This window comes from Rhinolophus sinicus, chromosome 18, assembly GCF_057876585.1.
Source record: "Rhinolophus sinicus isolate RSI-liver-muscle chromosome 18, RSI-T2T, whole genome shotgun sequence".
Classification (NCBI taxonomy): Eukaryota; Metazoa; Chordata; class Mammalia; order Chiroptera; family Rhinolophidae; genus Rhinolophus; species Rhinolophus sinicus.
Window position 1 is genome coordinate 75,595,059 of NC_142518.1, and position 27,533 is coordinate 75,622,591.

At 35.0% G+C, this 27,533-nt stretch overlaps 1 protein-coding gene across 2 annotated transcripts in view; it reads right to left on the reverse strand.

The window, feature by feature from the left end:
• Positions 1 to 27,533, reverse strand: part of AMMECR1 (AMMECR nuclear protein 1) — a 119,338-nt gene that overhangs the window by 52,658 nt on the left and 39,147 nt on the right. Inside the window, exon 2 of one of the 2 annotated variants that reach the window (XM_074323793.2) lies at positions 3,621 to 3,731. The exons of the other annotated variant lie outside the window; for it this stretch is intronic. Within the exon in view, the coding sequence (XP_074179894.1) occupies positions 3,621 to 3,731 (111 nt within the window). The remainder of the gene's footprint in view (positions 1 to 3,620; positions 3,732 to 27,533) is intronic. 2 annotated transcript variants of the gene reach the window in all.

A 27,533-nucleotide genomic window follows, 5' to 3' on the forward strand; every position in this document is an offset into this window, starting at 1 on the left:
AAAGGGGAAGGAAATTCTAACACATGCTACAACATGGATGAACCATAAAGATATTTACTATGCTAATGAAATAAGCCAGTCACAAAAGGACAAATACTGTATGATTCTACTTACATGAGGTACCTAGAAGAGTCATATTCATAGAGTTAGAAAGTTCTCTGGACTGGAGGAGGGGGAAATGGGGTGTTAGTGTTTAGTGCACACAGAGTTTCAGCTGGAGAAGATGAAGAAGTTCTAGAGATGAATGGTGGTGATGATTGCACATCAATGTGAATGAACTTAAGACCATAGAACTGTACACTTAATTGGTTAAAATGGTAAATTTTGTTATGTATAGCTTACAATAAAAAAAGAATATAGCTGAGTAACATTCTGAAAACTGAACAACAGCCTAGTCACAGCTGAAGATAGTGAAAAACCAGATATTCTTTCTTTAAAGACACCTTTACCTGGTGAGTCTTTAATATCACTGCTTATTTTTTGCTTTGTGTTCTCCTTCATTCTTATCCCCAATCCCCTAAGTTTATTTGATTCCATTGGAAAATTCTGTGATTTATGGAGTTTTGAGATTGGAAGACCAGAATCCAAGAACCACCAATTATTAAGTTAAAAAAACACTGTAATCTTCTTGAAGTCTAGAGCATTATTTACATGAAACCAAAGAACACAGTTTCCTATCATACAGTAGTATATTTTTGTAATAAACATTATCCTTTTCTACAATATTAATCCAAGTCAATTTTCTTCTGACTAGTCTATACAACCCTGAGTTACATCATTTTTATAATCCCATCCGTGGATTTTCTGGAATTTAAAATAGCATGGCAAGATTTCAGTCTTAACTCCTAAGTAGAATTTTCAAAGAACTATTGATCCATGATTTATTTTATAGTAATCTGCTTTCAAGTTCATGATTTTCATGATGAAGCTGTAAAACATAAATTTTCAGAAAACTGTATTTTGTTTTATCTTAAATGTTAAGAGCTTGGGCTTTACAGTCAGATGGCCTGGTTTGAATCCTGGTTCTACCACTTACTATATGTGTTCTATAAACTCAGTTTCCTCATTTTAAAAATGTGAATATTAATACCTAAGAGATGTTGTGAGGACCATGTATATAAAGCTCCTCTTCAGTGTCTGAAGTGTAGTAAGGCTCTTAATAAATGGTAGCTATTAATAATAATAATAACAACAATAGCAGCAGCAGCAATATGCAGACGTGATAAGTGCCCTACTGGACTGAAAGACATTATATTGCAACTTTTAAAAATAACTCCACAATTTTGATTCTAAAATGAATCCAGAAAAAAGAGCAACTATGTGTTGTAAGGCTTTTTTTGTTGTTTATCTCTTCTAAATAACTTCATTCTTATTATCATATTAAGCAAAACAAAAATGAGAAGACCAAGTATGTATATGTGTATATATACACACACAAACACACACATGTTTCTGTGATACATACAATTTCAGGAAGTTGTATAAAAACATGAGGAAAAAAATGAAAAGTAAACAGGAAGAGCTATAGACTACAATGAGGGTAACCATGTACACAAATGTAGGTAAATTTCCAAGTTCAACTATTTGAACAATTCATTCAGAGTCATGTTGTCAGAAAAGTATACTGTAATTTTTCTGGTAATTACCCTAGGAGTAATTACCTAGGGTCCAGAAAAGTTGTATATTTTCACCCCTTCTTATGAATGTAGGCAAAATAAGCTCATATTTTCTTTAAACAAAACCAAATTGCTACTAAAGTTATTACTACTCAAGATTTCTAAAGTGTGTAATATTTGTTGCTGGGATTTCTGCCACAATTTCATTAGAAAGTACAAAGGATTTCTATACTGTCAACCTACACTCCCTAACTATAAAGAAAATGGAAATTTTTTAAATGGAAATTTGATAACAGACATGTTTTGGAAAATATATTCCTTGGAATACTACCAGTGTAAGACAATGGGATGGGAGGATAAAAGGTTCTGTAGTCAAAAAAACTGAAGTCTAGGAACAACATTGTTAACATAAAAGGTTCTGGGAAATCCTGCAGTGAGCAGAATTGTTTAATTTTGTTTAACCAGTGCTCCCAAAATTTACTTGACCATAGAATCCTTTTTTCAGGCAATACCAAGGAACCAGTGTTCCTCATAACAACTAACATTAGGAAATGTATAATAAATTGCCTTGATTAGCTGTTAAAAGTGTAATTTCATATGTACCTGTCCTAAAGGTAGTCACTGGAAGAATTTGCTAAAGTCCCAAAATGCGTCCATGGTATTTCACGTCAGGAGAAAAAAAAAAAAGCCTAGCCTAGCATTTACACTATCTTTAGCAAGTTGTAGTTATTTTCAGAATACTTGTTTGGACCCCTTTACTGCCTGTATTGTACTGCTTGGATTTAATCAAGTCCAAACACCGAAGTTGTAACTCCTGTGAAAATCTAAGAATGAATGCAACCCTCCAAAACCTTTCTTTTCTTTTTGGGCTTCATTGCAAGCTAAGAAAACCCTGTAGCTGTAAGCTACACCTTCAAATAAAAGAATATAACTTAAGTTACCTGCATTTTATTAACTGGTGCTATGAGCTGCATTTATGCAATGCTGTAGTAAAATAATGCATGTTCCAACAATATTAATCCTGAAGCAAAGCAGTGATTGCTTCATTCCCCTAACATCACCCTAATATCCCTATTAAGTATATACAAAACAATATGTACTGTAATTACAACTTTATCTATGGGAGGTTAAGCAACTTGCCCCAATAGTTGTAGAATAATTGGTACAACTATTGCTGTACCAATAGTCAGCAGAGACCAATTTGTTGGACAGACACTGTGCATATTACAACTATAGAAACTATATCAGATAATCACCCTGAAATATAAACAAAAACAGGAAATTCCTTTACTAATAGCTTATTATTTAAGGAATTTTCTTCTTTTGAAATAATTTTGGATAAAATTTGCTAGAAATCTAAACTTGAACTGAAAAAATAAGATGGTACGTTAGATAGCTTTTTGTGAGTTCAGAACTTAAGAACAAAGCCTTAAGAACCATAATGAGGCATTCATTACTTTGTCCTGTGTTAGATAAAACCAAGTAAGTAAGCTGCAATTAATTCTGGGTAAAGTGTGAATGTGAATTAATTATGCCGCCAGGCTGTGGCATCACTTTCTTCCTAGGTTCTTGCTTCAATTTCAAAAGTACATAAAAGTGTAACAAAATGTGCAAGATAAAATAGACATCAACAATTTTTAAAAGCCTGATAGACACAATGACTATTATTATAGAAATAATACATTTTGGTAACCCATGGACATGTGGTCATTGATTTATTTTTTATAAAAATAAGGTGGCCATTGAAAGAAAAGAAAAACACTTTAAAACATATATGGCAGAATACATGTAATCACAGTATTTTATATTATGATAACATATATCAAAAGCATTTTATCAGAGATAAGGCAAATGGTCGAAGAAAAAAAGTCTGACATGAAAGGAGTCAAGAATAGTGACAGTTCAGTAAAGAAAAAGGAGTTAAAGAATCAGGTTCAAGTTTCATAAGTTTTTTGTTTTTGTTTTTATAGTGTAGAAGCAGAGGTAACAAAAATTGGTCTTCACCTGGTAAGTGTGTACTCCCTGAGTCCTGAATGCAAATTCATGGCAGAAAAAGTACCTATGCATCCACGCAATCTTTTATCTCGACCAATCTTCCATGTTACAAACAGTGGGCTGTAATGGAAGATAAAAATAGGGTAAATCAATCAATTGAACTCCGGCAAGTATTTATTGAGTATTTACTACATGCAAGGTTAGGTGCCTGAGATATAAAGACCAAATGACAGGCCCTCAAGGGGCTAGGTCTAGCCTAATAGGACTGTATTTCACAATAATTATAGCTACAGTGTATTGAGCGTACCCTATATGTTAGGCAGCACGACACATGCTTTAAACCAATTATCTATGTTAATCCTTATCAACAACTCTAGGAGGCTAGTGCTATTATTAACATTCCTATTTTACAGATGAGGCAGTCCCACAGTTAATACATAATGAAGTAGGAACTCAAACCTGGGCAATCTTGACTACAGAGCTTTAGCCCTCACAATTGACTGCCTGATTCTTTATTTAAACCTCAAGTTACTTATTGCTTCATAAGTCTAGTTTATAAAATGAGGGGGGAAATCACCAATGTCAATATATACTTACTGAAAATATTGGGGCAAACTACCGTGAAAGGGTGTTATGGGAAATACAAAGTTGCCTGTAACACAGATGTTGCTCTCTGCGAGCCAGTACAGAAGGCAGGCGTGTTCACAGCTAACACAAGGAAAAAGGAAATAAGTGCTATAAACTATTTCCAAAATGCCATAAAATAAGCTAGTGGGATAGAAGAAAATTTCATTGAGTTTGATCATCTTCAGCTTGGCCTAGAAAAATGAGTAGGGTTTGGAAAGGTGAAGGACAACAGCAAACATTAACAAAGTAATGCTCTGAAACCAGAAAATTTATTTTAATTTTTAGATAAAATTATTGCCAATAAATACAACTTCTCAAGCATGAACTATCAAAGTATCAAATGTAATACAATGGTATCAAGGAAATAATGCAGTTTTAAACGAAGTTTTAATACAGTAGATGTTTGGATTCTGCAGCAAACCACTGACAGTCTCAACTATTGGTTAAGTGTAAAAACAATTATTTTCATTAGAAGTAACTTTATGTCAGTTTTTTAAAATAAATTAATTTACACATTGTAAGACATGTTGTAAAAAGATAAACACCCTGCAGTTGGGATGGTTCATGTTAATATGAGTATTGACAGTATTATTGTTGGTATAATATAAAACATTGCAGGTTTTTAAAAATTTAAATCTTAGGGGGACATACCACACATCATATATTTGTTATATTATGCTGTTGAGTTGGAGAACACAATTCTTTCTTTAAAGTACTCTCTAGTCAGTCATCAGGGGTTGGGTGAAAAGATACTCTGTTCAAGCACTTTAATCACCCACCCGAAATATTTAAACTGTGCCGAGTTCTGACAAGCCACAGTGGCAGACAGGTTCCCAAATAAATAATGTATACAAACCAGGGAGCAGTACTAAGAGTTACCTTCTTCCAGGAGCCAAATGCCCAGAGACATTGAAAAAGATGACTAAAGTACATGTAAGGCCAAGTTGTTGTAGCATTCAAGTGCTGAAGGACCCATACTAAAGGTACTAAAATAAAAAGCAAAATGTAAATTCCAGGTTTTCTGTTTTCTATATCATGTGTACTGAATAACTTATAACTTGAAACAAGATTCTAATGCTCCAGTTAGAAATTTTCTCTAATTTCTCTCGACTAACAGATCAAGATAATTAGATGGAATTACTTTCTCACTTTTTCTATTACACATACAAATACTAGTGTCCTAAAATTCACACATTATCTTTAAAGATGAATTTCACCTCTTCATTTTTTAACCTTCTAATTTGGTGGAGTCAATGTCAGCAACCATTATACAGACAGTAAGATATCAATCCTCTCCCCTAAGACAGAGATTGAATGTTTTTGGAAAATACTTTTACCATAACGCCTATATAAAAAAATCTCTACATATGTCCCTTGGCAGACTGAGAACAAAGTGAATCACGCTGTAACATACATAATGTGTCATTAAAATACCATGATGGCTTCTCAATGATACAGAAGTAAGTGGTGTATTCTCTTTCTCAGTGACTTGAGTGAGAAATCTAAAAATGTGAGTGAATTCATTTCCTATCAAAAACACAAGAAAGTCATTTAAAAGTACTTTACCTGCAATTCTCTTCTTGATCCCACTAAAAAATATACATGTACATCATTCTCACTATAATACTTGCTACTCAAGCAAACATTCAAATGTGCAAGGTAAATGAAAAAGAACACAAATTAAATACTGTATTATGAAATCTGTTGGAGGGCATTCAAATACATGGTGGGGGAAACGATACACTGTTTCTTATAATGGAATGCTATCAGTGATGGACAGATGATGTATTCAGGGGGTAGGATGCTAGAGGGTAAGCTGCATTTTGCCTGGCAGCCTGGGAGAAAAGGCATCCCATAATAAGAGCATGGATGTGTAGAAGTGCAACAGCACTGTGGTCTCTCCTAGATCTAACAGTCCATGAATTTTAGGCACTATAGAGTGTGTGTTCGCAAGAGCCCTCATAAGAGGTAAAGCAGACGTAGAATTATCTGTATTCTCCCTGTTCCTTACCAGCATGCACTCTGGGGGTTGGTATTGCGGGGAAGTATCTGTGTCGAAGATGGAAGGGATTGCTACTTGACAACCCCACTGTGCCTGAAGATGGAAGATATCACACTTTAAGTAGACAGAATAAAACTATTCCTTCAAAATCTGGGACTCTTAATTTCTCATTTGGAAATGCTCATCCAATGTATTTTTATAAAGAATATGTATATAGAATGAAAAAAACCTACAATACCAAAAGCAACATTTAATGGGGAAAAGAACTTTGGGAAGTTAAGAATTTTAAAGTAGACTGAAACAGAATAAACATAAGGGAGCACAAGAGATTGTATGTTTTGTGTGATAACTATTTTGTAAAGGGCAATGACTATGGGGACATTCGATACATATTATCTGAAAATAGCAACAAAAAGTTTTCTTTTCCCAGTATACACAGACAAGAAACAGGCAACTTCATTCTTAAATGTGTTAGTAAAACATGTATGAGTTCCCAAAAGGACATAAGACATCAACATAATCAGAGACAGATCAAAGTAGAAAAAGGGATTTGATCCTGTTGAGAGGAGCTGCTCAATGACAATGATATAAGGAAAACAGTTCATAGTAAGGCAGAGATTGAACGATTTTGGAAAATACTTTTACCATATGGTTTAAGGCCACCTACATACATTGAAAAAATATTGCAAACTAGAAAGGAGTTCAAAATGAAATATTAATGCAAATGTTTATCTGAGGGCAACCAAGCATAGCTTTTAAAGGAATTCTCCTACTTCTGAACATTTTGTACCATGTTCTGAGAAACCTTTGGAGGAAAGTAAACTCTCTCTGTTTTTCCAAGTCCACAGACAGGAACAGGAAGTAACCAACTAATCTAGGAGAATCCTCCCGGCCAACAGGCAGCCAATACCGTCAGGTCAATTGTAGTAGCTCTCAGAGAAATGCACTTGCATGGAACCAGCAACAGTACAGAAAAGCAATGTAAATCTGAGCAAAATACTCCCCAGCCCAAGTTGTCTGCCACTTCCTATGGCACTCTTTTAGACGATCCTATTGCTGCAGACGAGAACAGGTTAGAAACAAGCTTGTGGGAGAGGGGTACAACTGTGCAACAGGTGTATTTATTTAACAATATTGTACCATAAAGCCTATCCCCCTGCCATACCAAGGCAAAAACAGAGGTTTTAAAAAAACAGCCTTAGGGGCCGGTCCAGGGGCTCAGGTGGTTAGAGTTCCGTGCTTCCATCTCTGAAGGCTGCCGGTTCAATTCCCACATGGGCCAGTGGGCTCTCAACCACAAGGTTGCCAGTTTAATTCCTTGAGTCCCGCAAGGGATGGTGGGCTGCAAGGGATAGTGCCCTGCAACTAAGATTGAACATGGCACCTTGAGCTGAATTGCCTCCTGGGTAGCTCAGTTGGTTGGAGCGTGGGCTCTCAACCACAAGGTTGTCGGTTCGATTCCTCGACGACACATGCAAGGGATGGTGGGCTGCACCCCCTGCAACTAAGATTGAGCACGGCACCTTGAGCTGAGCTGCCTCCGGATGGCCCAGTTGGTTGGAGTGCATCCTCTCAACCACAAGGTTGCCAGTTCGACTCCCACAAGGGATGGTGGGCTGCGCCCCCCTGCAACTAACAATGGCAACTGGACTGGGAGCTGAGCTGCGCCCTCCACAACTAAGATTGAAAGGACAACAACTTTACTTGGGAAAAGTCCTGGAAGTACACAGTGTTCCCCAATAAAGTCCTGTTCCCCTTCCCCAATAAAATCTTTAAAAAACAAAACAAAAAACAAACAAACAGAGAAAAAAAAACAGCCTTAGACATTTACAAGCCCCCACTCTGGCAATTTGCTCTTCATTAGAATTGGATTCTTCAGAATGAGGTTTGTAGGTGGTGACACTAACAATATGGTATCAATCCCCAGCGATATAATACTAATTACTATAACAGGGACATTCAAAAGGTTATTAATATTGTAGGTAGATACTGTTCAAGAGAGAAGCCCTCTAGCTTGGTTCTTTTCTTCTGCCTTCAAATAATAACTGCTTCTCAACTATGCTCAGGTTCCTCTGCTACTTAGCTCAAAAATCCAACTGAGTTACTCATAACATCTAGCTCAATACTGTAATTCCCCAGAATCTAGGAGCTTAGAGAAAAACAGAAAGGGTGGGGTCTTCCTTCCACCACCAGGTTTAAAACCTTTCACTTCCTATTCCAACACAAAGAAGTTATATATCTAATGTACAAATCATATAAACTACAGATTCAATTTGTAAAAATGTACTCAATATGGTTAAATCCTGTATTAGTCTTCTTGGGCTGCCATAACAAAATACTATACAATAGGTGGCTTAAACAACAGAAATTTATTTTCTCACAGTTTTCAGGCTGGAGAGTCCATGATCAAGGTTCTGTTTCTGGTGAGAGCTCTCTTCCTGGCTTGTAGACGGGTGCTTTGTCTTCACATGGCCTTTCCTCTGAGTATTCAGAAAGAGCTAACGAGCATACACACATGAGCTCTCTAGTGTCTGTTCTTATAAGGACACTAATCCTATGGGATCAGGGCCCCACCCTCATGACCTCATTTAACCTTAATTACCTTATTATGGGCCCTATCTCCAGATACAGTCATGCTGAGGGTTAGCGTTTCAACATATGGATTTGGCGGGGGCACAGTTCAGTCCATAGTAAATCCCTAACAAAAACGTTAGCACACAGTTCAAATTTTATATACTAATGTATCTAAGGTTATTGGTTGAAAGAACTTTGAAGAGATTATCGTCTTCCTCTTCAGTTTACAGGTGAAAAACAAAAAGCGATCCAGGGAGACTAAGTGCACAGTTACCAACAGATCAGTGTTAGAAATCTGGCAGGTTCTCCAAATTTTCTCACTACCGATTTGTTTTTCCCCAATACAGGGAAAAATCTGTTGAGTAGCAAACCCATTCCAGCAAATTGGAAAATCTCAAGAATACTACACAAGTGAGCATAATCTCCTCCTCCTCTGATAAAGGTTAGCTGAGAAGATACCAAGAAAAACTGGAAATTATGGATTACCCAGAAACACTTCACCCAGTCCATAAACTTCTATACTATTCCCATTAAAAGCCCATAGCAAAAACTACCATTTTATTTATGATGGCCTCCCAACAGCCTTTCTGACTCCCCTTCAACCTTCTTGCTTCATTTTTTTCTTATTGTCTAGATAGCCTTCAACAAACTCAGGTCATCTAGCTAACATCTACAAATTTCCACCAAATCAAAATTTCCATTTACCATCTGATTGTTTAAGTAATTCATATTACTTAATAAGGCTTTTTAATAAATGAACGAATCATTAATGAATGAATGAGGCTTAACTCTTCCAGATAACGTGAAATTCAAATTGATAGAAAGCCCTGAAAAGAGAGGAATGGAAATCGGTTAATGGGAAGGGGGGGAAGGTTCTAATGCATTTTATACTTTCTCACCCACATCAGTCCTTTACTGCAGATAAGGGACATACACTAAATCGCAGTTATAGCTTATACCACATTCTTCCCTCCAACCTGTGTAAACAGGTATCCCATGGGGCTCAGGAATACAAGGAGACACTGCTTAAACAGACAGCATGGGTTAGTATAGAAGACCACAAGTATCTGAAAGTGGGAGTCAGGAACTACCAATCTTTCAGTACTTTTCTCTACCTGATAGTCCCAGAAATACTATATCCTCCCCCACCCCATTTTTATAATGCTAATTTAACTGGAAAATGCTAGAGGAAGAGAGGCCATATAAAGTCTTACGTTTGATCAGGAAGATTCAAAAGTGTGTGTCTTGTAAATGAAAAGGTAGTCACCACCAACATACAACCAGCCAAATCACAAGCATATTTTAAGCTTGAATCTGTCAATTTTTGAACTGAAAGAACCATTTATTCCTTTTAACAAGACCAAATCAAAATTTTCAGTAAACTTTTTAAAAAAAATCAGTCTCAGACTTGATACACTGAGAAAGTTTGTCTTGTTTATTTATTTATTTATTTATTTATTTATTTATTTATTTATTTATTTATTTAATTTTTAAGGAGGGCACAGCTCACAGTGGCCCATGCAGGGACTGAACCGGCAACCTTGGTGCTACTAGCACCACACTCTAACCAACTGAGCTAACTGGCCACCCTATTTTTTTTATATCCCTAAATTAGATGAAAAAGACTACCTGAATTGGAAAAAACACCATACTTGTACATATTTTCTCTTCTTAGTTTACACTGCAGTAGGTATTAAATTTAATACATGGTCAGAGGGTAAGGGGGGTGGGGGGTGGGAGAAGAGGGTAAGGGGGATCAAATATATGGTGATGGAAGGAGAACTGACTCTGGGTGGTGAACACACAGTGTGATATATAGATGATGTAATACAGAATTGTACACCTGAAATCTATGTAATTTTACTAACAATTGTCACCCCAATAAATTTAAAAAATAAATTAAAAAAAATTAATACATGGTAAGGATAAAATAGCTGTGTGGTTGTTGCTTTTTTGTTGTTGTTGTTTGTTTGTTTCTGATAACAGGAACAAACCACAAATCTTTATTATCTGAAAGTCTAACTCACAAATGTTAGTTGACAAATCGCTATAGATTTCCAAAATGAAATAATTTCTATTCAGAGTTCCTATTCCAAAACCATTTGTTCAAAGAACTTTAAGGTTTGAGACTTAGCCTTTACTATGAAAATAATTAATTATTTTAATATAAAACAGACCAGGCGAAAACAGATGACCTTCTGCCAAAGTCTTAAGATTTCGAAACGAATTATAAGCAAAACTAAGAGACTAGGATAACTAGATCCAGGAGTTTTAGAATGACTATTGATTGACACAGTCAACTCTTGTTTTTTATGCCATTAAAAACTCGTATGGAACCACGTTTTGGGACTACCATTTGACAATTTGTATGCCAGATAGTTAGGGGAATTAATAACATTTTAAACAAAACAATGAAGACAACTGAGGTTTTGTTTTGTTTTGTTTTGGTTTGGTTTTTGTAGGTATATCTTACCTCCCCAGCTAATTATCTATCTTCTACCATCTTCTCTTACCCTACAAACCCACTCAATTACCAGAAATCTAGTAGATAGGAAATAAATATGCTGATTGATTTAAACACTAACATAAAAAGGATTGGAAAGTTATCCAGCTTCTTCATTCTAAATTTTTATCTTCTTTCCCATTCCATGGAGATCCGATGTAATGTGCCAGCTTAGTAAGTAAAACCTGCAATAAAACTGTGATGTATTTGTTTTTCACGTTTTCTGGGTTTAGAAAGGTAAATGTTTTGATTTTTAAGGTCCTGTATTAGATTACTTCCTCCTTTGGGAGAAAGGAGCTGGACAGACTGTTTTGTAGCAGGAATTCAGCAAGTCCTTCTTATGTTAAGGGGAAGAAGAAAGGCAGGATCAAGGGACAAAGTACTCAACTGAGACCATTATTTTGTATCAGGGCTGCTTATGCTGCCTTTGTTTCTCCCCACCTGTTTACCTTGTTTACCTTTCGTAAAACAGTTCAACGTCTCAAGAATGTCTACCATTAAATACCCAAGAGGTTGAGTACTTGTTTAAACATGTAATTGACACCCTCACCTCCAAAATGCTTCTTTTTAAAAATCAACTTTATAAGATCAAAAATGTGAATAATAAAATGGCAATAACTACATATCTATTAATACTTTAAATGTAAATGGATTAAACGCTTCAATCAAAAGACATACGGTGGGAGCGGCCAGATGGCTCAGATGGATAGAGCACAAGCTCTGAACAACACGGTTGCCACACGGGCAACCCGTGAGCCACACCATCCACAACTATATTGAAGGCAATGAGCTGCCGCGAGCTGCTGCTGAGTTGCTGGGGGGGGGGGGGGGGCGGCCAGCTGGCTTAGTTGGTTAGAGCGCGAGCTCTCCACAACAAGGTTGCCGGTTCAATTCCCGCATGGGATGGTGGGCTGTGCCGTCTCCCTGCAACTAAGATTGAAAACAGCAACTGGACTTGGAACTGAGCTGCACCCTCCATAACTAGATTGAAGGACAATGACTTGGAGCTGATGGGTCCTGGAGAAACACACTGTTTCCCCATATTCCCCCCCCCAAAAAAAAAAAACTTCATCTGAGAGTTAAAAAAAATGAAGACACATAATGGATGAATGGAGAAGAAAACAACACCCATATGTATGCTGCCTACAAAAGACCCACTTCAGATTGAAAGGCAGACTGAAAGTCAAAGGATGGAAAAAGATATTTCATGTGAATAGAAATGAAGAAAAAAAAAAGCTGGGGTAGCAATGCTTATATCAGACAAAATAGACTTTAAAATAAAGGCTATAACAAGAGACAAAGGACATTTCATATACAACAGCCAAGATGGGGAAGCAACCTAAGTGTCTGCCTACAGATGACTGGATAAAAAGATGTGGTACATATATACAATGGAATATTACTTGGCCATAAAAAATGAATGAAACCTTACAATTTGCGACAATGCAATGGACCTAAAGGGTGTTATGCATGCTAAGTGAAATAAGTCAGAGAAAGTCAAATACTATATCCCAAGTTTCCCAGAAAATAAGACCTAGCCAGACAATCAGCTCTAATGTGTCTTTTGGAGCAAAAATTAATATAAGACCCGATCTTATATTATGTAAGATCGGGTCTTATAGTAAAATAAGACCCGGTCTATATTATATTATATTATGTTATACCTGGTATTATATTACATATTATATTATATTACACCTGGTGTGATATATTATATTATATATTATATTACACCCGGTATTATATTAAGTTTTGCTCCAAAAGACACATTAGAGCTGATTGTCTGGCTAGATCTTATTTTTGGGGAAACACGGTACGTATGGTGCCAGGTGGGTTCTAGACTTATTGGGGGGATCACTTTGTAAGTTATTTAAATGTCTAACCACTATGCTGTATACATGAAACTAATATAATGTTGAAGATCAACTATAGTTGAAAAACTTTAAAAAATTAAAAAATAAGACTTTATTAAAGTACAATTTATATACAATAAAAGTACTAATTTTAAGTGTAAAATTCAATCAATTTGACAAACATACACAAACATGTAACGTAAACCATAATCAAGGTATAGGACACTGCCACCACCCCAGAGTTCCCCCATGCCTCTTTGCAATCAATCCCCTCCCCACAGTCCTGGACCCTGGTGAACACTAATGCGCTTTCAGTCACTATTCTTTTGCCTTTTCTAGAATTTCATGTAAATAGAATCATCCAATATGCAGTCATTTGTGTTTGGCTTCCTTCATTTAGAATAATGCTTTTGATGTGCATTCATGTTGTTTGGTCCTTTTTATTGTTGAGTAGTATTACACTGAATGGATGTACCGCCATTTATTTATCTATGCATCCACAGATAGATATTTGGATTGTTTCCAGTTTGGGGCTACTGTAAATAAAGCTGCTATGATAATATTTGCATTCAAGGTTTCATGTGAACATAAGTTTTCATTCCTCTTAGGTAACTACCTATAAAGAGAATTGCTGAGCCATGAGTAGGTGTATATTTAACTTTATAAGAAACCGTCAAACTATTTTCCAATTGGCTGTACCAATTTCCAGTGACTGTACCAATTACATTCCTACAGCATTGTATGCCAGTTGTCCACATCTTCACCAACACTTGGTATTGTCCTTTTTAAAAAAATTCAAGTTAATGCATAATGTGTGTGTGTGCGTGTGTGTTTATTATTATTATTATTATTATTATTATTATTATTTTTAATTTCAGGTGTACAGAACAATGTAATAGACATTTACAACCCTCACAAAGTGATAACCGTCCTCCCCCAATCTACTACACCTCTGACATAATATATAGCTGTTACAATTCCATTGACTCTATTCCCTATGCTGTACTCCAAATTGCCACGGGGATACAAAAGACAGTTTGGGGAATATAGTCATTGCAGTTTTAATTTGTAGCTCTCTGATAACTAAGGACATTGAGAAACTCTTCAAGTGGTTAATATTCATTCACATATTTTCTTTTGGGAAGTGCTTGTTCAACTCATTAACTCATTTTTAAATTGGATTGTTTGTCTTTCTATTGAGTTGTAGGCTTTAAAAAGTATACTTTGGATACCGATCTTTATAAAATATATGTATTGAAAATATTTTCCTAGTCTGTGGTTTGCCTTTTCATTTTCTTTTTCTTTTCTCTGTGTTTTTTTTAAATTTTATTTTACTAAATTTATTGGGGTGACAATTGTTAGTAAAATTACATAGATTTCAGGTGTACAATTCTGTATTACATCATCTATAAATCCCATTGTGTGGGAATGGATAAAGAAGTTGTGGTATATGTACACAATGGAATACTATTCAGTGGTAAGAAAAGATGATATAGGAACATTTGTGACAACATGGATGGATCTTGAGAGAGTAATGCTGAGCGAAATAAGTCAGACAGAAAAAGCAGAGAACCATGTGATTTCACTGATATGTGGTATATAAACCAAAAACAACAAAAGAACAAGACAAACAAATGAGAAACAGAAACTCATAGACACAGATAATAGTTTAGTGGTTGCCAGAGGGTAAGAGGGGTGGGGGGTGGGGGGTGGGAGATGAGGGTAAGGGGGATCGAATATATGGTGATGGAAGGAGAGCCTTTTCATTTTCTTAATTCTATCTTTTGAAGAGCATGTGTTTTAAATTTTGATAAAGTATAATTTTATCAATTTTTCTCTTCTGGTTCATGTTTTGTGTCCAATAGAAGACATTTTTATCCAAATGTCATGAAAAATTTCTCCTGTTCTCTTCTAGAAAATTTATAAATTTAGATTTTACATTTTAGGTTTAATATACTCATACATTATGAGTTGCTTTCTGTGAACTGTGAGGTAAAGGTCAAGGTTCATTTTTGTATTTGTTAATATTTGGTGATGGATTTTTGTGTGTATGTACATAAGGAATATTGACCTTTGGTTTTCTTTTCTTGTAATATCTTAGTAAGTTTTTGGTATCATGGTGATGCCAGCCTCATAGAATGAGTTGGGAAGAATTTTATCCTGTTTTCCACAAGTCTGGTTTATTGGTTCCTTACATATTTTATAGAATTCACCATTAAAGTCATTGGAACTTAGATTTTAATTATGGGATTATTTTTAAATTACAAATTTGATTTCTTTGATAGATGTGTTTATTCAAATTTTCTACTTCTTTTTAAATCAGTTTTGGTGACTTGTGTCTTTCAAGGAATTCTTCCATTTACTCTAAGTTGTAGAATTTGTGGGCATAAAGTTATTCACAACATTCCCTCATTATCCTTTTCATATCAATAGGATCTGTAGTGATATCTTTTTTTCTTTCTTGATATTGGTAATTTGCGTCTTTTATCTCTTTGAAGAGAAAATGTATTCTGATAGTGTTAGGTCTAGTGCTTTATAAATGTCAATTAGGTATATATGATCGTTAATGCTGGCCAGGCTTTCTAGTTCCTCACTGATTTTTCTATTTGTTCTATCAATTACTGAGTTAAGGGTGTTGAAATATCCAACTCAAATTGTGGCTTTATCTATTTATCCTTTCACTCATATCGTGCTTTGTTTTTTCATGTATTTTGAGGCTCTATTAGGAACATACATTTAGGATTGTTGCCTTCTTGATAAATTGACCACTTTACCATTATTAAATGTCCCCTTATCCCCAGTAATACTATTCATCCTGAAGTCTAATTTGTCTAATTAACATAGTCACTCCAGCTTTCTTAAGATTAGTGTTTGCATGATATATCTTATTCCATCGTTTTATTTTTGACCTGTCTGTGTCTTTATTCTTAAAATGGGTTTCTTATAGTCAATACATAACATAGTTCATCTTGAATTTTTATGCAGCCTTTCAATTGGAGTATTTAGATTATTTATGTTTAACGTAACTTTGATATGATTGTGTTTGTCTACCATGTTTATATTTTTTGCTTCTATATTTCCCATGTGTTCTTTGTTCCTCTTTTTCTGTCCTTTTTTTTTATTAAATGAGTACATTTTAGTGTTTTTACTGCCATTATAAGTTTATTAGTTGTGCCTTTTTTGGTGGTTGTTTCAGGTTGTATACGATGAATCTTTAACCTACTGCAATCAACCGTCAAGTGACATTACATCACTATACATGTAACATAAGGACCTTAGCAGCATACTTCCATTTCACTCTTCCCATCCCTTGGAGCTATGGTCATACCTTATATAAGTGCCATGATAGATGATTAATTTTGCTTTAAACAATTACTTAATTTTTAAAGAAATTTTAAAATGAGATAGAAAGTCTTTTACATTTATTCCATACTTACCACACTTACATGGCACTCTTCATTACTTTGTACAAATCCAAGTTTCCATGTGGTACCATTTTCCTTCAGCCTAAAGAACTTCCTTTAATATTTCTTGTAGTTCAGGTCTTCTGGTGACAATTCTTTCAGTATTTGTTTGAAAAAAATGTATTTCATCTTCATTTATTTTTGCTTTAATTTTTTTAAAGATATTTTCATTGGAGATAGAATTTGAGGTTGACAGTACTTTTTTTTCTTTTGGCATTTTAAAGAAATCACTTTATTGTCTTCTCATTTGCATTGTTGCATTGTTTCTAATGAGACATATATGATTTATCTTTGTTCTTCTGTATGAATGCCTCTTTTCCCCCCTCTAGCTTCTTTTTAAGTGCCCCCTCTACTACTAGTTTTCAGCAATTTGATTATAATAGCCATAGAGTGGTTTTCATTGTGGTTATCCTGCTTAGGGTTCACCGAGCTTCTATGGGTTTTCATCATAACTTGCAAATTTTAGCCATTATTTCCTCAACTATTTTTTTTTCTGCCTATTCCCCTCTCTCTCTTTTCCTTCTGGGACTCCAATTACATGTATGATAGTCTGCTTGATTCTGCCCCACAGTTCACTGAAGCACTCTCTTTTCTTCAGGTTTTTTTTTTTCCATTCTCAGTTTCAGATTGGATAATTTCTATTGCTGTGTCTTCATATTCATTGGTCTTATTTGTGCAGTCTAATCTGCTGTTAATCTCAACCAGTGAATTTCTCATTTCACATACTATAGTTTTGAGCTCCAGAAGTTCTAATCAGTTCTTTATATGTCTTCAATTTCTTTGCTCATTATATTCATGTTCTTTCTTTCTTTCATAGCTGTTTTAAAGTCTATGTCTGCTAATTCTATAACTGTCATTTCTAGTTCTGTTTCTAATAACTGACTTCCTCGTTACAGAACACATTTTAGTATTTCTTGGAATGTCTAGTAATTTTTGGATACCAGATAACATATTTCCCTGAATATAAGACCTAGCAGGACAATCAGCTCTAATGCGTCTTTTGGAGCAAAAATTAATATAAGACCCAGTCTTATTTTACTGTAATATAAGACTGGGTCTTATATAACATAATGTAAGACCGGGTCTTTATAAGACTGGGATAATATAATATAATATAATATAATATAATATAATATAATATAATATACCGGGTCTTACATTAATTTTTGCTCCAAAAGACGCATTAGAGCTGATTGTCCGGCTAGGTCTTATTTTGGGGGGAAACACAGTACCAGTTACTCTCTCATGGACAAATTGGAAGTCTCAAGGCATTTCAACACTGAGTTACTTTAAAGGTCAAACTCTGGTAGGTTTCACATATTAAATGTGAAAAGAAAACTATCACAAATAGATTATAGCAAGCAGGAAAATGGCTGAGGAAGCAGAAAGTAAAGGGGACAGATCTCTCCAGCTTTGACAGGGAGTGAATAGGTAGAAGACTATGAGGTGAGTCAACCAATTTCGGGGGCAACACACTGCTCAGAACCAAAAGGTTAGAGATGTTGCTCTTAAAAAATATCAAATCAAGAACTCTAAAATCCAAAGTAATGAAATAAAAAAAAAAATCAAAGCAGTCAGGTAGAAACTGAACTTGATAAAAAGTGTCAGTTACCAGTCACACTGATATTTCTTTGTTTAAATCCATGCCAAAAATATAGCTCATTCCTCTTATTCTCCCTCCATATGAGTTTGAAAAAATGCTACCTGAACAACCTTATTTACAACAGCCAAAAAATCTTGAGGAAGTTAATAATCATGAATGATGTCTGACGTATGTGTGTTTTGTTATTGTTCTTTTAAAGGGCTATTTCTCCAGCCATGATGATTTAAACAATCTTATGGCATAGCGATTTACCTCACTATTGTACTAAGTAACACTGTATGATAACACTATTTATCATAGTCTTAATAGCACAAATCTTGCAATCTCAGAGTCATATTTATAGAAAGGCAGTTACCTAAGGACAGGAACTTCACATTAACTACATATGCAAAGTTCTTTTATGATAGAACAAGTAGAAAAAAAATACTGTGACATGTTCCGTTAGATTATATCAAAAATTATTTTTAAAATTTCCCACTAACACATCAGACAATACCATAGAGTTCAATGTTCAAAAAGTAAATTGAGCAAGCTTTTAATCTGGGAGCACAGAACAACATAAGTTTCCATAGAAAATGAGGATATCATAAGCAAGTCAGTGCAGAGCCTATGAGAAAAAAAGCAAAATCCACGAATGACACTGGCTGAGAAACTGAGACAATAAGGTAGTGAAATGAGAAGGGTAATTGCTTACCTTCTTGCTTTACACTTCTCTTTAGGTAGTCCTATATAACTGCCTACTTCAAAGCCTATAACTTTGAAAACAAATGAAGCAGAAGCTAAACAAAAATACCAAACTCCCTGGGAAGATAAGAAAGAACACAGCAGCCCTACCAACAAGCATTAGTACAACAACTTCCTGCGTGTATTTAAATGTTCTGGTTTTAAAAGCCTCCAGCTGAACTGTTACGTACATGGCAGACTACAAATGAGCCAAAGGTGGTGTACAGGATCTGGAAATGACTGTGACCTACTCAGTTTTATCACATCAATACAACAATAAATCAAGACTTGCCACCTGAGCTATTGAACATCCCTGAATTCATCCCTGAAAGCTAATTTTGCCCCTGGAGACTACTTAGTCCTCTTCTTTAAAATCAGCAAGAATATCTCTGAGTCTATTTCTGATTAGTTTGTTCATTTATTCTGTTCTTTAGATTCCACTTATAAGTGACATCACATGGTATTTATCGTTATCAGTCTGACTTATTTCACTTAGCATAATGTTCTCTAGGTTCATCCATGTTGTTGCAAATGGTAAGGTTTCATTCTTTTTATGGCCGAGTAATACTCCATTGTACAAATGTACCACAGTTTCTTTATCCAATCGCTGGACTCAGAGATATAGAGAAAAAACTGATGGTTGCTAGATAGGAGGGGGGTTGGGGGATGGAGGAGAAGGTGAAAAGATTAGAAAGCACAAATTAGTAGTCATAATATAGTCAAAGGGATATGAAATACAGTATGAGGAATATAATCAGTGATATCATAGAATGTAAGGTGCCAGACGGGAACTGGACTTATCAGGGGGAATCACTTCATGGACTGTGTAGATGCCTGACCACTGCACTGTACACCTGAAACTAATATAAAATAATATAGAATGTCATCTATAATTAAATACATATACTAGGGGTGCCATAAAATGTATACAAGTGGACACTTTGGTCAACAGTAGTCCACCATAATTCGAACTGTCTGGACGCTGATGGTAACCACTTTGAGCACCTCTTGCAATTGCAAAAGTCAAACTTGTATTCATCTTTTGTTATCGGTATACATTATTACAATTTTATTTTTTACTTTTTTTAAATTTTTTTTTTAATACAGTCTTCCTTTCTTAAAATATGTATACACTTTTTTGGTACCCTCAGTATATATAGTCTCAGGATGTAAAGTACAGCGTAGAGAATATAGTCAATGGTATTGTAATAGTTATATATGATATCAGAGGGCCAGTAGATTGGGGACGGGTTATCACTTTGTGAGGTAAGGTTTCATTCTGAGGGGTGTAAATGTCTAACTATCACATTGCTTTGTACACGTGAAACTAATTTTTAAAAAAATCAGCAAGAATATCCCAAACGTTTGCTTTTTAGATAAATCTCACAGATAAAAAATATTTTGAATTAGAGCTGTCTCTCTACTTCCAGATCTGAAATGCACATATGGAACTCCATACTCACTACCAAGGTTTCTATACAGCTGTAGAACCAAAGACCAGGGGAAATGTAATTTCCCACCAGGCCTACATCTCCCACCCCTTCCTGGTATTAAACACTAACCAAATGTCCAGTCAAAGATGGGACTTTACATGTCTCAACTAAATACTGCTAGATTGATGAAAAACCTTTATGTCTCTCAGTGACCAGCTTCAAGCTTTCAAACTTGCCCAGTGTCTCCTCATTCTGCCAATATAAACATACCACAAAAGCACCTCTTCTTCAACGAAATGAAATTGAGCAATGACAAAATTACTGTAATTACCAATACAGAACAGTTAATCAATTAAATCCAAATTGTTTCTATAGGAACATACTTCTTATTTTATACTGTAAGACAGCAAAATTACCAAATGATTGTTTTACTTATCATTAACTAGTTCTCATATGGATTACAAAATTATGTAACACATGTGTCTACCCCAAGGCATGATTCACTAAATGGTAACTCTCTTTTCACCCCAAATCTGTCTGAGAAGATCAGTTTGCATTAGAGAAGTCCGGATATAGAGTTTAATGAAACAAATAGTTTTATTACTTTGGGGGCATTCAAACTTACCTGTCCATATCCCTCCTTCTCTACCCAAGTGGTACTTTAATAAATAAATAATAGATGAGAATAACTGGTAATGAATACATCAGCTATGTAAATGGACATTCTTTTATACCTAGAACAAAGGCACCCTTCATACATCTGGCCCACATGAATGATCATCAATGCCAAATATGTAAAAATAAAATATGATTGGAAAACAAATCAATAAGGTTTCTACTGCTGAAAATATGGGGACTTTTAAAAGTAATTTCAAGGCACAAAAAGAAAACTAACTCTTACTTACCTGAGAATAAGACAAAAATCATCATTTTAAAATGACAACTGCATAAAATAAAAGACACAAAAAGGACCATTTTGCAAATGATCATGACAATATACGTTTGTTTGTGTGTGTATGTACACTAAAATAGCTAACTTTTCTTTTTCTTTTTTATTAAATTTATTGGGGTGACAAATGTTAGTAAAATTACATAGATTTCAGGTATACAATTCTGTATTACATCATCTATAAATCCCATTGTGTGTTCATCACCCAGAGTCAGTTCTCCTTCCATCACCATATATTTGATCCCCCTTACCCTCATCTCCCACCCCCCACCCCCCACCCCCCTTACTCTCTGGCAACCACCAAACCATTGTCTGTGTCTATGAGTTTCTGTTTCTCATTTGTTTGTCTTGTTCTTTTGTTGTTTTCAGTTTTATATACCACATATCAGTGAAATCACATGGTTCTCTGCTTTTTCTGTCTGACTTATTTCGCTCAGCATTACACTCTCAAGATCCATCCATGTTGTCATAAATGTTCCTATATCATCTTTTCTTACCGCCAAATAGTATTCCATTGTGTATATATACCACAACTTCTCCATCCATTCATCTATCGAAGGACATTTTGGTTGTTTCCATGTCTTGGCCACCGTAAACAAAGCTGCAATGAACATTGGAGCACACGTGTCTTTATCTCTAAATGTTTTCAGATTTTTTGGGTAGATACCCAGGAGAGGGATTGCTGGGTCATATGGCAATTCTATTCGTAATTCTTTGAGGAACCTCCACACTGCCTTCCATAATGGCTGCACCAGTCTGCATTCCCACCAACAGTGTATGAGGGTTCCTTTTTCTCCACAGCCTCTCCAACATTTGTTACTATTTGTCTTGTTGATGATCGACATTCTGACTGGGGTGAGGTGATATCTCATTGTGGTTTTGATGTGCATTTCTCTGATGATTAGTGATGTTGAGCATTTTTTCATATGTCTATTTGCCATTTGTATGTCCTCTTTGGAGAAATGTTTCTTCAAGTCCTCTGCCCATTTTTCAATTGGGTTGTTTGTTTTTATGTTGTTGAGTTGCATGAGTTCCTTGTATATTCTGGATACTAGCCCCTTATCGGAGGCACTGTTTGCAAAGATCTTCTCCCATTCAGTTGGTGGCCTCTTTATTTTGTCAATGGTTTCTTTCGCTGTGCAGAAGCTTTTAAGTTTCATATAATCCCATTCGTTTATTTTAGCTTTTACTTCCATTGGGCCTTTGGAGTCAAATTCATAAAATGCTCTTTGAACCCAAGGTCCATAAGTTTAGTACCTATGTTTTCTTCTATGCAGTTTATTGTGTCAGGTCTTATGCTTAAGTCTTTGATCCATTTTGAATTAACTTTGGTACATGGTGACAAATAGCAGTCCAGTTTCCTTCTTTTGCACGTGGCTATCCAATTTTCCAAGCACCATTTATTGAAGAGGCTGTCTTTTAAAATAGCTAACTTTTACCAAGTATTTATATTTATTATGTGCCACGCCTTTTTCAACTGTTTACATGAAATAATTATTTTAAATCTTTACTGAAACCCTATGAGGTAGATACTATTATTATCCCCCATTTTACCAATAGGGAAACTGAGAATCACAAAAGGCAATTAGCTTGTCAGTAGTCACAAGCTACTAAGTGAGCACTTGGGGCCAGGATTTGGACCCAAGCATTATGGCTCCAGGGACAACACTCTTTACCACATACTATGAATGTATGTGTGTTGTTTGATATAATAAACCACCTGAAAAATAGTATTCCAATGTAGAACTCTATTACTGGCTTTAAAGAAGTACACCTGGAAATTAGAGCTAGCATAAATAAAATTGTTGACACTGTGTATATCATAAAACTAAAATAAACAGAATATTAAAACCATAAAACTCAACTAGAATGAAAAAACGCTCTAAAGATGAAAATCTGGAAAAAATTATGTCACAGTAATACAAACGGACTCGATATTAATAATAAGCATCCCATTGAAAAAAAGGATCAAAACACATATAACATTTTAAAACACAATAAATGTAATACATGTTCACTGTAAAACAATTTTTGGAAAATACAGAAAAGTAGAAAGAAGAAAATAAAAATCACACATAGCAAATTTAAAAAAAAATCATACGTAATCTCACGACCCAAAGCAAATGAAAATTTAAAATGTTTCCTGACAGTCTTTTTCTATGGAAATATTTTCACATAGTTAAGATCACACTGTATGGTTTTGCATAGTTTATTGTCAACTGAACTGCATAAACATTTTCCTATATGGTTAGGGTTTTTCAAAAATATTTTAATAGCTCCCTAATATTTCATCATATGGGTATACCATAATTTGGGGAATCACTTTCCTTTTCAAAACTGTGGGGAACATCTCTGTGCATGAAAGTTTATCCAGATCTCAGATTTATTTTCTAAGGATACATTTTTAGAAACATAATTATCAGATCAAAGTCGATAAACATTTTTTAAAGCTCTTCATGCACTTTACAAAATTGCTTTCCAGAAAGACAGTGCCACCAAAAAAAAAAAAAAAAAAAAAAAAGAACAAGAAAAAAAAAGATTGACTTTATTGATTTAAAACTTCAAGAAAATTTATTTACAACCAGTATTTATGAATCACTTTTTTTAATTAAATTTATTGGGGTGACAATTGTTAGTAAAGTTACAGAGATTTCAGGTATACAATTCTGTATTAAATCATCTATAAATCCCATTGTATGTTCACCACCTAGAGTCAGTTCTCTTTCCATCACCATATATTTGATCCCCTTTACCCTCATTTACCACCCCTCCCCCCATAACCTCTGGTAAACATTAAACTACTGTCTGTGTATGAGTTTTTGCTTCTCACTTGTTTGTCTTGTTCTTTTGTTGTTTTTGGTTTATATACCACATATCAGTGAAATCATATGGTTCTCTGCTTTTTCTGTCTGACTTATTTCGCTTAGGATTATATTTCAAGATGCATCCATGTTGTCACAAATGGTCCTATTTCATCTTTTCTTACCGCTGAATAGTATTATTCCATTGTGTATATATACCATAATTTCTTTATCCATTCATCTTTAGAAGGACATTTTGGTTGTTTCCATGTCTTGGCCACTGTAAGCAAAGCTGCAATGAACATTGGAGCACATGTCTCTCTATGTATAAATGCTTTCAGAATTTTTGGGGCAGATACCTAGGAGTGGGAATGCTGGGTCATATGGTAATTCTATTCGTAATTTTTTGAGGAACCCCCACACTGCCTTCCATAGCGGCTGCACCAGTCTGCATTCCCACCAACAGTGTATGAGGGTTCCTTTTTCTCCACAGCCTCTCCAACACTTGTTACTATCTGACTTGTTGATGATAGCCACTCTGACTGGGGTAAGGTGATATCTCATTGTGGTTTTGATTTGCATTTCTCTGATGATTAGTGATGTTGAGCATTTTTTCATATGTCTATTTGCCATTTGTATGTCCTCTTTGGAGAAATGTCTCTTCAGGTCCTCTGCCCATTTTTCAATTGGGTTGTTTGTTTCTCTTGTTGTTGAGTTGTATGAGTTCCTTGTATATTCTGGATATTAGCCACGTATCGGAGGCACTGTTTGCAAAAATCTTCTCCCATTCAGTTGGTGGCCTCTTTATTTTGTCGATGGTTTCTTTTGCTGTGCAGAAGTTTTTAAGTTTGATATAGTCCCATTCATTTATTTTAGCTTATACTTCCCTCGCCTTTGGAGTCAAATTCATAAAATGGTCTTTGAACCCAAGGTCCATAAGTTTAGTACCTATGTTTTCTTCTATGCAGTTTATTGTTTCAGGTCTTATGCTTAAGTCTTTGATCCATTTTGAATTAATTTTGGTACATGGTGACAGATAGCAATCCAGTTTCATTCTTTTGGCTTTCCAATTCTCCCAGCACCATTCATTGAAGAGGCTGTCTTTTCTCCAATGTATGGTTTCAGCTTCCTTGTCAAAAACTATCTGTCCATACTTACGAAGGTTTATTTCTGGGTTCTCAATTCTATTCCATTGGTCTACGTGTCTGTTTTTCTGCCAATACCATGCTGTTTTGATTACTGTTGCCCTGTAGTACAAGCTAATGTCAGGGACTGTGATACCTCCAGCATTGTTCTTTTTTCTTAAGATTCCTTTGGCTATTTGGGGTCTTTAGTGTTTCCAAACAAATCTTATGACTTTTTTTTTCTACTATTTTTTAAAAATGCCATTGGGACTTTGATGGGGATTGCATTAAATCTGTATATTGCTTTGGGTAATATGGCCATTTTAACTATGTTGATTCTTCCAATCCATGAGCACAAAACGTTTTTCCATTTCTTTGTGTCTTCTTCAATTTCTTTTAAAAATCTCTTGTAGTTTTCAGCATATAGGTCCTTCACATCCTTAGCTAAGTATATTCCTAGGTATTTTATTCTTTTTGCTCCAATTGCAAAAGGAATTTTTTTATCCCTTTTTCTAAGATTTCATTGTTGGTATATAGGAATGCAATGGACTTTTGTACGTTGATTTTTGTAGCCGGCCACATTACTATATTCGTTGATGGTTTCTAATAGCTTTTTGGTGGAGTCTTTAGGGTTTTCCATATTCAGCATCATGTCATCTGCAAAGAGTGTCAATTTAATTTCTTCATTCCCAATTTGGATGCCTTTTATTTCTTTCTCTTGCCTGATTGCTCTGGCTAGGACTTCCAACACTATGTTGAAAAGCAGAGGTGATAGGGGACAGCCCTGTCGTGTTCCTGAACGTAGAGAAAAGGGCTTCAGTTTTTAATTATGAGATTAGCTGAGGATTTGTCATATATGGCCTTTATTATTTTAAGGTATTTTCCTTCCATACCTACTTTGTTAAGTGTTTTAATCATAAATGGATGTTGTATCTTGTCAAATGCTTTTCTGCATCAACTGATATAATCAAATGATTTTTGTCCTGTCTTTTGTTTATGTGATGTATCACATTAATGGATTTGCGTATGTTGAACCATCCTTGTGCCACTGGGATGAACCCCACATGGTCGTGATGAATAATCCTTTTAATGCATTGATGTATTCGATTTGCTAGAATTTTGTTTAAGATTTTTGTATCTGTATTCATCAGAGATATTCCTCTGTAGTTCTCTTTTATTGTGTTGTCCTTGCCAGGTTTTGGTATCCAGGTAATGATGGCCTCATAAAATGAGTTAGGGAGTACTGTCTCTTTTTCAATTTTTTGGAAGAGTTTGAGTAGGACAGGTATTAGATCCTCTTTGAAGGTTTCGTAGAATTCACTAGTGAAGCCATCTGGTCCCGGAATTTTTGCTTTTGGGAAGGTTGTGCATGACTGACTCAATTTCGTTACTGGTGATCGGTCTGTTTAGATTTTCCAGTTCTTCATGGTTCAACCTAGGAAGGCTATATGTTTCTAAGAAGTTGTCCATTTCTACTAGATTACTGAATTTGGTGCTATGTAGTCCGTCACAGTATTCTTGGATAATCCTTTGTATTTCTGTGGCATCAGTGATAACTTCCCCTTTTTCATTTCTGAGTTTATTAGTGTCTTCTCTCTTTTTATCGTAGTGAGCCTAGCCAAAGGTTTGTCAATTTTGTTAATCTTTTCAAAGAACCAGCTCTTTGTCACATTATTTTTTTCTATTGTGTTTTTGTTCTCTATTTCATTTAGTTCTTCTCTGATTTTTATTATTTCCTTTCTTCTGCTGACCTTAAGTTTCATTTGTTCTTCTTTTTCTAGTTTTCTAAGTAACACGAGGTTATTTATTGGGGATTTTTACTGTTTCTTGAGATAGGCCTGTAATGATATAAATTTCCCTCTTAAAACTGCTTTTGCTGCATCCCCAACATTTTGGTAGGACGTATTTTCATTGTGTTGTGTTTCTATGTATCTTTTGATCTCTCCTCTAATTTCTACTTTCACCCGGTCGTTCTTTAAAAGCATGTTGTATAATCTCCATGTATTTGTGTTTTTTCCTGCTTTCTTTTTACAGTTGATATCCAATTTCAAAGCCATGTGATCAGAGAATATGCCTAGTATGATTTCAATCTTCTTAAATTTGCTGAGGTTAGTTTTATGTCCCAATATATGGTCTATCCTTAAGAATGTTCCATGTACACTAGAAAAAAATGTATAGTCTGATGTTTTAGGATGAAGTGCTCTATAAATGTCAATTATGTTCATTTCATGTAATGTGTCATTTAGGGCTGCTATTTTGTTATTTA